The 12,941-nt window shown below is 34.2% G+C and overlaps 1 protein-coding gene across 3 annotated transcripts in view; it reads right to left on the bottom strand.

Annotated features, from left to right (window-relative positions):
* LOC120343569 (histone-lysine N-methyltransferase 2C-like) overlaps positions 1-12,941 on the bottom strand; it is a 62,937-nt gene that overhangs the window by 16,042 nt on the left and 33,954 nt on the right. The window contains exons 48-64 of one of the 3 annotated variants that reach the window (XM_039412784.2): positions 12,648-12,822; positions 12,190-12,322; positions 11,454-11,533; positions 10,778-10,951; positions 10,323-10,407; positions 9,752-9,826; positions 8,273-8,494; positions 7,487-7,646; positions 6,154-6,338; positions 5,962-6,071; positions 4,642-5,622; positions 4,100-4,192; positions 3,796-3,868; positions 2,806-3,101; positions 2,309-2,476; positions 1,858-1,941; positions 1,168-1,317 (exon numbers count right to left, since the gene is read on the bottom strand). In XM_039412784.2, the coding sequence (XP_039268718.2) occupies positions 1,168-1,317; positions 1,858-1,941; positions 2,309-2,476; positions 2,806-3,101; positions 3,796-3,868; positions 4,100-4,192; positions 4,642-5,622; positions 5,962-6,071; positions 6,154-6,338; positions 7,487-7,646; positions 8,273-8,494; positions 9,752-9,826; positions 10,323-10,407; positions 10,778-10,951; positions 11,454-11,533; positions 12,190-12,322; positions 12,648-12,822 (3,244 nt within the window). The remainder of the gene's footprint in view (positions 1-1,167; positions 1,318-1,857; positions 1,942-2,308; positions 2,477-2,805; positions 3,102-3,795; positions 3,869-4,099; positions 4,193-4,641; positions 5,623-5,961; positions 6,072-6,153; positions 6,339-7,486; positions 7,647-8,272; positions 8,495-9,751; positions 9,827-10,322; positions 10,408-10,777; positions 10,952-11,453; positions 11,534-12,189; positions 12,323-12,647; positions 12,823-12,941) is intronic. The other 2 variants (XM_078111206.1, XM_039412785.2) reach the window with 2 other exon arrangements.

Genomic DNA, 12,941 nt, shown 5'->3' with positions numbered 1-12,941 from the left:
TCTTTTCTTTTCATTTTTTTGTAACAAATTAGGGAATTACGTGAATTTTAAATATACAAAATAGGAAAACTTATTTTACTTATAAATAACACGTTTTTATTTAAAATAACTGCTGACAGATTATTAACCATTAAAAAGGAGTAGAAAAGATTTCTTGCAATCGACTGGGTCAAAAAAAATTTTGCGCTATCGAGTAAGTTTTATTTTAAGTGGAGGGCTAGGTCGCATTTTCCTATTTTCGGGGAAACACGGTAGAATCCTCGCGCTTGCATGACAATGTCTATATACTGATCGTAAACCCGATTTGATTGCACAACGATGCCGGCTTCAATCGTTATGCCAGCGGTTCCCGAAAGCGCTTTGCTAAGTGCGCTTCGAAAATTAAGAGATTTGTGTTAAATATCAACTAATTAATGACTGAATATTTTATATATTTTATTTATTCTAAAGGTTTTATTGTTTCTCATCATTATAAATGATGTATAATCTAAATTAATGATTTCATTTCACCGCTCTATGTTGTTCACTTTCTGTTACGTAGGGTCTATTGTTACGTTATAGTAGTGGTAAAACCTATTTGCTGCAACATGAGTGATTTTTTTAGCTTCTTAAAGAAGAACACTGCGGAGATAAGGAAGAGAAGTTAACCTCTCGCCTGTATTCTTTAGGTCTACTACTTGTTTATAAATTTTAAGAGGCATAAAGTGCACATTAAAGATGATAAAATTGTTTTTTTTAGCTGAAGGCAGCATTTTTTCGTGTAGGTGCGCCGTGAGTTTTTTCTCTGATAATTTAGTGCTGCACGAACCGCTGCTTTATGCTAAATTTGATCATTGGAAGTGAGTAACAAAGCCTGATAAGGACCATGCCGCCGCTGGCCAGACATCGTAATTCATTATCATTGAGGCCTTCAATCGACAAACATTAAGCCACGGCTGGACTTGCTGCAAAACATTCGCACTCATCACACTGAATAATTAGGTAGTGTTAATCGGCGTGAATTTGTTTTTGTTATCGAGTAGGCCTACTAAAAGGTGAAAAAATTGACTGCGTCAATAAAAATATTTCGACTTGTTTAGCATTATTAACCTGAACAGGGGCCGCGAAAAATTTTAAAATTTCGAAAGGGGCCGCGAAAACTACAAACAAAACTCTTTACAATAATACCTTCATAGTGTATGACATCAAGCCCATTCCAGCCATATTTGGATGACCATACGCAATCATATCTGAGGTTACAGCCTGCATCATGCCTGGATGACCATATGCTGATGACACTTGTCCATACATACCTGGACCCCCTTGAACACCCATAGACTGTAAAAAAAATATTCATATTATGCGCAAACAATATTCGATCGAAATTTATCACAAACATTTAACTTTTTATTTTGGTTTAATTTACATAATTTTTTTTGGAAAAAATTGTAGTCCGCGAAAAATCTTTTAATGTAAAATCAAGCATGATAATCAGAATATTGCCAGTAAGTTGGTGCCAATAATTAGTATATGTTAACTATAACTTCACCATGAGGTGTCAATCGTCGTTTTCTTATTCTCAATATATCGGGCGAGATAACAGTGTTTGATGTCTGTCGCATTTACGGGTTCTTTGAGAGCAAGTTGTTAGCCTTGTTAATAGCAAAGGGAATATCAATACATCATATAAGAAAACTCAATAAATTTATATTGCCTTTTTTTTGTTAAACTCTACCCACACAATGATAATTCAATATTCTGTTAAATAATATCATTCTAAAATGTATTTGAAATAATACATTATTCGGTTTTGGCCAACCATGTGTAGAACATTAACAAATTCTGAGATAGAGAAGACAAATCGCTATATCTAATTACCATTGGTCCCTTTTTCAATAAATGTTTCAACAATTCCTCATTTGTACTCTTGCTCGGATCATTGTCACCCCCAGGCGAGCGACTCTGAATAATGAAGAGATGAAGTTATTAAAAACATCCATGCATTAGAGGTTAATATAACATATGCTTGATGAAGTGAGGGTATAAACATTATGCAGAGAGATAGCAAGGAAGATACAAAACTTCTTCTATTCAGCCTTGCTCTGAGGAAATTTGCATTTCCTATAACTACAACAAAACGTGAAAAAATATGGTAGTATTCAGAAAATAGAATATTTTGAATCCAAAATTATAAAAACATAGAAAAACGGCATCATACCATTTGAATTCCCATGCAATCTATTCCATATAAATAATTAATTCTTTATTTTTTACAAAATGGAAATGAATATCACCGTGTTTTATGGTTAAAAAACTATTGTTATACTACCTCTGGTTTCTTAGGTGGAAATTTGGTTGGTTTCGGATCAAGAATCCACGGAGAAGGAGTTACTTGTCTTTCTCCGATTCCTTTCACCGATTCAGCTTGTAATCTGTCTTCATATTCCACACTCAGTCGTATCACAGTATTGATTGAACTGTCAATGGTGTTAATGGCCTTCAAATAATAAATAGTAAAACTTCATTAGTTTTTATTAGCTAACTAACCAACTCAAATCAGTAATAAAACAATATTTCCCAATACAGGGTTTTCAAATTGCTGTATTTGAAATATTCCGCTCCTTTTGAAAATAGTGGTCCCTTACTTATCGTTATATACCATTACCATTGAATGCGTGTGGAAGGCCTGATTCAGAGCAGAAAACATGAATAAGCGTCATACAATAAAAAATAAGATTTAAGCAAAAATAGAAAATGTTTCTGAATAGGATTTTTGGAATAGACCTTTGGCTTATTTATGAAAGTGGAAAATGGGTTGAAAAATACCTTTTCATCCATAACATATCCTTTCTTGACCCTTTTCTTTTTCTTCGCTTCGTCATTAGGACTGTCTTGTTTTCCGAATGGCGGGTAAAGGGGTACCGCAGATGGGGTGAGTGGGGCAGATAGTGGGGTTTTCGGTGTCGAATCAGGATTAAGATCCGGATCGTGAGCCATAAGAATTGCAATCTCGGATTCGGAAAGTCCTTCAAAATTAGCAACACTGTGACCAGGACTCTGTGTTCTTGGTGAAGAGCGATCATGGGTCATACCTATAGGAGGTTGTGGATGAGATGGTGTTGCTGTAAATAGAAAATATATATCGCAATTGTCGCCAGTCGAGAATACACTGTCTCATGTTGAGTTGTAATTCATTATGCTATATCATGTCTCTGCACGTCAATATAATTTGAGTCAAAAAGAAGAACTACAATAAGAACTAGAGATGTCTAAACGATATGCAAAAAAAAAAAAACTTTTGACAAATATATATAGGTGCAATGGCTTAGTTGTTATTGAAGTGTCGGTCATAGCTATCTAGGCATCGATAGTTGGAAATATTGGATTTAAATTCAAGGCCAAACAACTCACCCTCGTTAGGAGTGGAAGGCATAAAGGAATGGACATATAAGAGTGTTTTTTAATATTACCAAAACCATCTCTGTCAATATGCATGAAATCATACAAATTTTAATTGTAAATTCAACTTAAATCCTCTTATCTTATTTCAGATTCAAAAATTTCTTTCCGACTGTCTTCACAAACGAAAAAAACACAAGACATATTTTCTATTGAAAATAAAAAAATGTCACAGTCATATCACAGACAATCAATCCATAGATTGTTCGAAAGAAAAACTCTTTATGAAAACATAACAACATAACACATGGTGCTTGTACAGAGACTTAGTTGGAAGGGATGCATGAAATGCCATAAAAAAGGTAGAAAACAACAATCCCCTAACAAAAAAATTTCAAAATAAGACGGAATACTTACTAATACGAGATTGTATATTATGAACTGGAGAGATAGAAACTCCAACAACTGTGCTTGATTTGGGCGGAGTTACCTAGAAAAATATTTCAAATTTATCAACGAGACAAAGCATAGAGAAGCAATGTTTTTATCATGGTCATGTTACAAGTTCAAGTCAAATCTCAATCAGAAATAATTCATTTTAATCAGTTGTTACTCTATTCATTATACCTGTATAGGCCACGAAACTATATTTGATATTGATAAATTCCATTTGCAATTTAAAAAATGTAAGCAAGATGTTAGCAAAAACAATGGATCGAACCTTTTGTTTGTAAGATTGACTGGAAGCAGATGCAACTACTGCTATTGTTGGAGTGATGATCGGTTTGGATGGATCAAGTAACAAAGGAGCAGCCTGGATAAAAATAAAAAATAGAAATGTAACACCAGATATAAGTTAATTGAACGAGGACTACAACCTCACAAAATTGAATGATTTTTGAAAATAGGCATAGTCTAAATCTAAGAAAATGGATGCTCCAGAAGTGTGTGTACCAATTTAACTAATTTTGTTCGCCTACTTCACATCAAGTTGTGTAAAGGGACTGAAACCTATAGGCAGGGGGTATATTCACTTGGCTAACACAGACAGTCACCTAACTCATAAGAAAACTAAAATAAGGAAAATCGGAATAAAATCATGGCCTAACCCTAACCTGGTACTCTGATTGAGTACTTGAGCGGGAGAACCGAAAAAACACCCCAAGAAAATTTGAAAGCAATTGGCGGTGACTAGTTGGGAAAAAGAAAATTTTAGTCTCATTGGGAATTCAAACAAGAAAAAATTGTAAACTAATCAACTACCTGTGGCACTTCAGGTATGTTTCGAACTTGGCCCATAGCTGATGTAATGATTGACGTTTGCGGCGAAGACAGATTAGGTGACTTTGAAATTCCAACAGGTTTAGAAGAGAGGGTAGTTCCTGCAGTTGGTGAAACTTTTGACAAAGTGGGAGTACTTGCTAATAGTGGAGTTGGAGCGGATGTCGGGGTCATTGCGCCTGTCATAGGAGGACCCAAAGAAATTTGTGGAGATCCTGTAGGAGGTGGAATGGATTTCATCACTTTGGGAATCGGAAAAGGTTCCGCCAGAACTGGAGTACCGGTCGTCATCTTCGAAGTTACAGTCGAAGCTGGGACGCTGACAGGTAAACTTTGTGTCAAAATCATATCTTGAGAACCAATGCTGGCAGCGGATGGAGGCAATGTACCCGGTGGCATGCTTTGAAACGATGGGACCTGTCCAGGTATTGTCACTGAGGGTGACATCATTGGAAGATTGGTTTGTGAGGTGGACATTATATGCTGGGACGGTGGTTGTACAGATTGGATAACACCGGCTGGCATAGCAGAAAGGGTTGGAACCGAAGCAATATGGCTGGTTGTAGTGATAACCTGACTTGGTATCGAGTGCTGAGTTGAGAACTGGTTTTGCTGCAAAGGAGAAGGAGAACCCATAGGACCAGGGTGCATTTGTACGGGAACTGAAACCACCCCAAATCTTGGGTGTTGTTGTTGATGCTGAGACGTTATCTGTGGCCGCATCATCTGTGTATTCAGTGGTTGATTCATTGTCATAGGACCAGGTTGTCTGTGAAACCATGTTGTACCAGGTTGTGGTTGGTGGGTGATTGGTAAACTGCCTGGTAATGGTGTTTGTTGTTGCATATTTTGCATCTGTTGTTGTTGTTGTTGTTGCATGAGGGCTTGTTGTTCTTCAGCCTCTTTCTCTGCTTGTGATTTTTTCTTTTTACGTCTTCTTTTCGGTTTGGGTTTTTCCGTAGTCTGTAGATAAGTAGTAAATGGGATTGAATTGTGCAAAAATGTGAAGGTTTAACTACAAGACTCACACCCATCTCATTTCTAAGCACAGATACAGGTGACTACCAAAATGCATAGATCTACAAAAAACTATAAAGATTTATGGTCGTGCACGTGACAACAAATACAGATTGACGCAGCACAACTTGAAGCAGTTTAAATTCATATTGTTTGCATATCAGCAATGCTAATCCAAGCATTGCCTTATTAAGTAATATAGGCTTTCAATATATTCAAATTTATTCACTCCTATAATAAAAAATAAAAAAAAGACTGTAGACTATAACCAAAATATAAAGGAACCTGTTGAATAGCAGCAAGTTGTTGTTGTTGTTCAATCTTTAACGCCCTTAGTTGTTGCATCTGCATTTGCATTAATGCGTTATGCGCTTGATTGCCTGGCGCTGACGGAACTAAAGAAAAACAGATGAAAGAAATTCATGAAATTCTCATAAACCATTCCAATGATCAACAAGTAAAATGATATTTCTCTACCTGATACGGTTGAGTGAGGAGTACTCTGTTCTGGTTGTGATGTCATAAACTGTGGTCGTGGTTGATTGGGTTTCAACAGTGACAGTTGTTGTATTTGTGCATTCTGTTGTATTTGTAATTGTTGTTGCTGAAATTGGTGTTGCTTGTTCATCATGATTTGTTGAAATTGAGTTGGTTGAGTAGGGCTGAAGATAAACAAAAATAAAAAGGATATATATTTATATATTCATCAGGTTCAAACCCCGCGCTATCAAAGAATTGGGTGGGCAAAGCTGGTCCAAAGATTACCATTCTTGCAAGATCGTATTAATAGTTGCTTTTCACAGAACCTTTTTTAGAGTGAAGGTGTGAAAATGCCTACTAAAAAAAAGGTTTTTATTGGAATAATGAAACAAAACGCATTATAAAGATGGTATCCATCCATCCTGACTCCTGAGTGGCACTTTAAATCATTTCCTGAGCTGAGAGCTTCCTTTATGTGCAATTCCCTACCAGAGATATAGTAATCACAGCCAGTTATGATACATAGTTTATAGGGTAAGCTACTGACGTAGTATGTAAACCAAGATGGCGGACACCGGAGCGCAGTATGTGTACCAGGTTAGGGTTAGGCCAAAATTTTATTCCAATGTTCCTTATTTTAGTTCTATTACGAATTCGGGAACTGTCTGTGTTAGCTATCTAACTTCACATTTTGGTCATCTTGGTTCACATACTACGGGAGTACCAATTATAGAAGTTTCTGGCATTTCCGTATTACCTCATTGCATATACCAATTTGCACAATGTTATGTTACATTTGTATGTATGACCTTGCTTGGATCGAACTCGTAAAAAAAATTGCGACATAGAGGTTAAATGAGTATGACAAAGGCCAACTGTTGCATATTCATTGTAAAAAGTAAAAAACTATTTCAAATCACAAAAAAATGTGCACACAATCATGTGTATTCACTGAAAGGACAGTAGAAGATATCAAGACTTTAATCCAACTAGATACGACTAATTTCAAATGCATTTCTATATTCAATTCTTTAGTAGTTCAAGGGTTGGATAAAAGTATGTTGTAACATCGAAGGTTAGGAATTTCAGGTCCAAATCCCGTCTTCCCCACCTCACCCACAGTGTGATTAAATAGTGTAGGCACTAGACAGTACTGAAATGGGGAGATTTAGCCCTTTTCAAATAAAAATCTCCTAATGTATCGCTTAGTGCTTGCAAAGAGCTTTGTTGAGAGTGAGAATACTTCATAAAAAGAATAGTTCAAGCAAAAAAAACCTTATGTTCAGTAAAAAGCTATTTTATTAAAATTATCCTAAATGGTCATTATTACCTGATTCTATTCATCTTCTGAAATTGTGCTTGAAACTGTTGAATTTGCTGTGGTGTTGCCATGACAACATGTGATTGTTGTTGTTGTTGTTGTTGCTGTGCCATTCCCATGGCAACCGATTGAGTAGAAGAGGAAGATGCGACACCAATGTTTGTAGACGCTGAAAAGTGGATAAATCATCAATAGTAAGTTTTCAAATGTGATTATTGAATATGCAAAATTATAACATAATTTCCACTTGCAGTAATATTTTATTTGACAATATATTAACTAATAGATTATGGGTCATGTTGTATGGAGTGTAATGCTGTGATGTGAGTTGAATTAACAACATCATAACTTAAAAATATCCTAAATTGTATATTTAACCAAAATTCATGTGTAATCAGGTAGGATAAATCAAAGATGGAGAGGGTATGGTCACTTCAGAACTGGTATCCTCTTGTGTTGAGTCTTGTTCATTTTTAATTGATAAAAATTCGAAATTTGCATATTTATTTTATTTCTTTGAAAATTCCATTTCGACTTGTCAATATTGCAATAAATTAACGAATTTGTAAAATTTTACATTGAGATTTGATAAAGGACTAGAGAGTAAGCAATGCTCGAATATACGGACACGAAGATTTGTCCGATTATTAGTTGAAGAGAAAGTGTTTTCTCCTCAACAACAACAACAGGAAGAATCTAGCAAATTAACCCATTGCCCACCTTGTAATCCTAATCAAAAAAGACAAATTCTAGAGTGCACAGCTTCTCAAATATGGAAATACCAGAAATACCAACCTGGAATATTTTTTATGATAACTTGCTGTTGTCCTTGTTGCATGATTACAAGTTGTTGTTGTGGCATGTTTTGTTCTTGACCACTTCCCTGGATGATTCCTCCAGCACCAGATTGTACTGGTACAACTCCTGGTTGCATGGTTGTACCAGGTTGCATATTACCAGGTGTTTGAAATGGTGGAACAATGATTTGATGAGGTTGATGTTGCATTCCAGGTGTAACTGTAAGCAAGAATTATATCAAGTAAATAATATTTGAAATTATAAAAAACAATTAGACTTTGCAGTTTTGATAATTATTTTTTTTTATCAGAGGTTACAAAACCTAGGGCAGGAAATGAATTTATTTGCTATGAATAATGAGCAAATTTTATTCAACTACCGGTATTATATATAATTCTATAAGCCTGATATAGGTAAATTTTCCTTTATGAATCAGGGACTGTGCTGTGGTCCAATACTTATATTTATTTCCATACAAAATGACCAAGCCAAATTTTTATTAAATAAATTAACTGGTAGTTGAGATAGAAAACAGAACCTATCCGATCTCGAAAGCAAATGCATATATTTTTGTATCATGTATGCCCTCACGCATTATCAGTAGTTCAACAAATGATTTAATAAAAGAAGGCATAAGAAGCCATCTCTGTATATCTTGTAAACCAGTGAACTCAGTTCAGTGAAATAATATACATAACCTATCCAAAGTCTGAAACTATACACTGAAGCGGAAAACACTAACTTTCATCTAAAAGTTACTAAGTACTAGCATTTGTCATTGTGAATCAAAACAAAATCTGAACTATTGTGCCTTCTGAATAAATCTTTTAAGATGGTATGGTATAACAACTGCAAATAACATAGGAAGCTCCCACTCATGGATAGCGTTATTATATTACTAGTGGGTGGGAGGTATTAACAGTAAACGAACTTCATTCAATAGGACACAGTGTTATTATTTAATGAACATCAATGGTTCAAAGAAGCTTCATACTCAAAATTTGTCAATGAATGATCAATTTTGTTCCACCAAAAAAATTGCACAAATTGCACAAAAAAAAATTGCACAAAAAAAAAAAAAAAAATTCCACAAAAAAAAAAAGGTTGGAAACTAGAGAACAGAAATGCTATATGAGTGTGTGATATGGCTTAGAAGTTAGTGCATTATCAAACTGAGCCCTCAGTCCTCCCAAGGGGTAGGAGTGCCATATGCATCGGTGGCTGATTGTACATAGGAGAGAATGTATGAAACACACATGGAAAAATAGAAAAATAGAAAAAATATGTAACAGCATTTTGATAAAAACAATACGCTATGTCTATAAGACATAGTCAGTCAAGTCAGATTCAAGTTATGCTAAAATAACTCAAACATCGAAGTAAAATCAAGCCCTTTAGAAATAATAAGTCTAAATTTGAATTGATTAATGCTTTCAACAGTTCCTTCCTATGATAATTTCGAATAATATAAATTACCTGGCTGTTGAATCATCATCTGTTGTTGACCTTGATTATCAATGACTTGCTGTTGTACTATTGATCCGGGTGGACCTAAAATATATAATAAGTTATTAATCAGTATTATTGGTTGATAAATGAATTTGTCAATGACCATTCTGTTTCCAAATTATTCGATTTCCAGTTACATTTGTGTGTTTCAGTTTAGTTGGCTAAATTACCTGAAGCAGACAAATAATTTTCGAATTTATTTTTATGTTCAACACTTAAAGTTAGATATTTAAGATAACTATTGCTATACCCGAAATAGGCCGGTAACCTGACAAGAGGCTGTGTTCGCCATATGATTTATATGAATGAGCCATCGAAATGGCTTTTCTCTTGTCTCCCTGAGATAAACATGGAAATCCTCTTAAGACAGGGGCATAAATAGAATCCTACTCATGGCGATTTAGTGATAGCATGTTACAAATCAGATTCCTATTTTCGAATTCTGCAGTCCCATACACACTCAGAATAAGCAATTGAAATTGTTTCATGTGTACAAGGAAGACAGTTGGTTTGGTTGAAATTTCAACAAAGGACTCACCAGCAGACATGGCTCCCATCATATGTCGTTGCTTTATATTGAATTCTTGAATAAGCTCAGCATGTTGTTTTTGTTCATTACGAAGCTGGAAAATTTTCATTCATAAGTGAAAATGTTAGAATGCTTGGAATCTGGGCTGGAAGCTCGAGTTTGTCATTTTTTTATTTGTGTCTGAGTCATATTTTTAAACTCTCCTTAACCAGAATTCAAAATTTTGAATTCCATGAATTGGAGCGTCAAAATTTTATATTTGTCATGGCAATAATCGAAATCAAGATTCCTTACAGAAACTTCCAAAAAAATCAAGTTAACTAAGCATTTCTTAAAAGTCGGTCAAAGAAAGCTTGCTTGTGCCAAGTTTTATCAAAATTTGATAAATAATTCGATAATAACATTATTTATCAATCTTAATTTATACTAAATAAATGATAAATAAGTATGTAACTAATAAAAACCTTTTCGAGCTGTTGTTGTGCTTCAGTATATTGTTTAGTAACAACTCTTAATTCCTCTGTGTCATCTGCTGAGAATTCTTTTCCGTTTCTTTTATACTGATTTCTTTTTTTCATTAGTGATTGTTTGCGAGTTTTCTTTGACTGAACAAGCTGTTCCTGTTTCGGAACTTGAATCTAGAATTTAATTGTATTCCATAAACATGCTATTTTTGAGAGATTGGATTCAGTGAAATTTACCAGTATCGCAGCAAAATTAAGATTTGTTTCGCATTCTACAAAGTGAAATTTAGCATATATCAGATCAGTGTTGGTAAAATTCCAGAATCCAGAGTTGTGAGTAAAAATCGGTTCGTGTTCAACAAATAGCACATAGAACAATGATTTGTTGGTTTTATTTTTTTCTCACAGTATTTTTTTCTTTTTACAATCGTCAGAAGCTAAAAAAAAATTTTCCATAATACTTTGAGACTAAATTATTCCCAAAGATAAGAATTTAAAATAGCATATATTTCAAATTTCTTCCAAATATTTGCATATGCACATCCCTGGCATATATGATAATCTGGTTTTTCAGCATATTATTTTATATCTCCTGGTTGCTATTCTTTGATTGAAATGCGTGTATTCACATTTTTCCGAAAAAGTATTGAGATGGTGAAAATTTGTTGTCACTCACCTGCATCAGTTGTTGATGTTGTATTAACCAAGATCTATATTTTCTCATTTCATTGTCATTCCCAAAACCATGAATTCCTGCTGCATGATAAGAAAAATTTAACTTGAATTTAAGCCGAGCAGTCCAATGTATTTACGAATACAGAATAATATTCCAAGTTAATTTTTTTGTATTCCAAAAGTTACTTCACAGACATTACAAATTAACAGAGATTTTAATCCATTATAAATTGATATTAATGATTTGTTTGATTTTGAAGTGTTGTTCCTATCATATACTATAAGTTTAGGAATAACATAATCTCTTTCTACCAAATAGCAAATATATTTAATAGGTTTCGTTAGATCATAGTCTATCTTCTTCAGACAAAACAAGATATGCCTTAATCAAACAGTGAATTAGATGTATTAATCACTTTATTTATACTTGCAAACTCAATCAAGCATCCTTATGGAAATATACTGATTCAAAGGAAGCAAACAAGAACAAAGGACTAGCAAAATACAATAACCTCTACTAAGAATTAGTTAGAAAAAGTCTACTGGATTTATTCAAAAACAAAGTAATGACAAGAGAATACTGAAAAACTAATTGAATATGGTTGCATGTGATAATCAAATATTTGTCATTAGCTATAATAAAAATAAACATCCATAGACCAAAATCAGACTAGAAAAATTCTCTTCTCATAAACTTATCAAAAGTTCGAATAATTATAATGATGACAGCCTCATACCTTGTTGCATACCACCCATGTGAGGAGGCCAATGTCCTTGTTGCGATTGTTGGTGCAATGGACTCGTACCTGAAGCAACAATTCCACCATCTGGACCACTTGGTGGAACAACGGGTAATCCAGCTTGGGTAGCCTTCAAAGATAAATAATACTTTTTCAGATTAAAAATGAAAACCATACTGTGTGGCCAAAATAAAGAAATTTGCTATTTATTTCAACAAAGATAAACGATGATTTGATTGGTTCTTTGCCTTTTTTGTTCAAACTGTGAGACTTCAAATGCAAGAAATAATATTTTTTCAAATCTTTTCGCTAGAGTATCTAAAAAATTGTGTCTAAACTATAACCTCAAGTCAAAAAACGAGGGAGAGAGAGAGAGAGATAGATAGCGCCAAATATGAATCAGTTTTACAAATTGAATGAAAACAAGGACAAATAAACAATAAGAAAAATCTTACTTGATTCATTTTAGATAAGAATTCCATTTTAATATTGTCAATTCCGCTTTCAGGAGTTACCTTTGTCATTTCTTGAGGAACAGGCGTGGGAAATACACCTGGAGGCATACCACCAGGTTGGGGTACTGCTACTTGCTGTTGTAGTAACGTCTGAGAGTGCCGCATTTTTTCTCTCCTAATAAAAAAATATTTAATTTTAAGGATGACTTCCACATCCACCAGCTTTCTATAATACTCTGATACAGATATAAGTTGTTATACTCCAAATTTCATAGTTTTCCGAAAACTTTCCAT

The sequence above is a fragment of the Styela clava genome, chromosome 3 (assembly GCF_964204865.1).
Source record: "Styela clava chromosome 3, kaStyClav1.hap1.2, whole genome shotgun sequence".
NCBI lineage: Eukaryota > Metazoa > Chordata > Ascidiacea > Stolidobranchia > Styelidae > Styela > Styela clava.
Note: the sequence above shows the minus strand (reverse complement) of the source record. Positions and strands in the feature narration are given on the sequence as shown.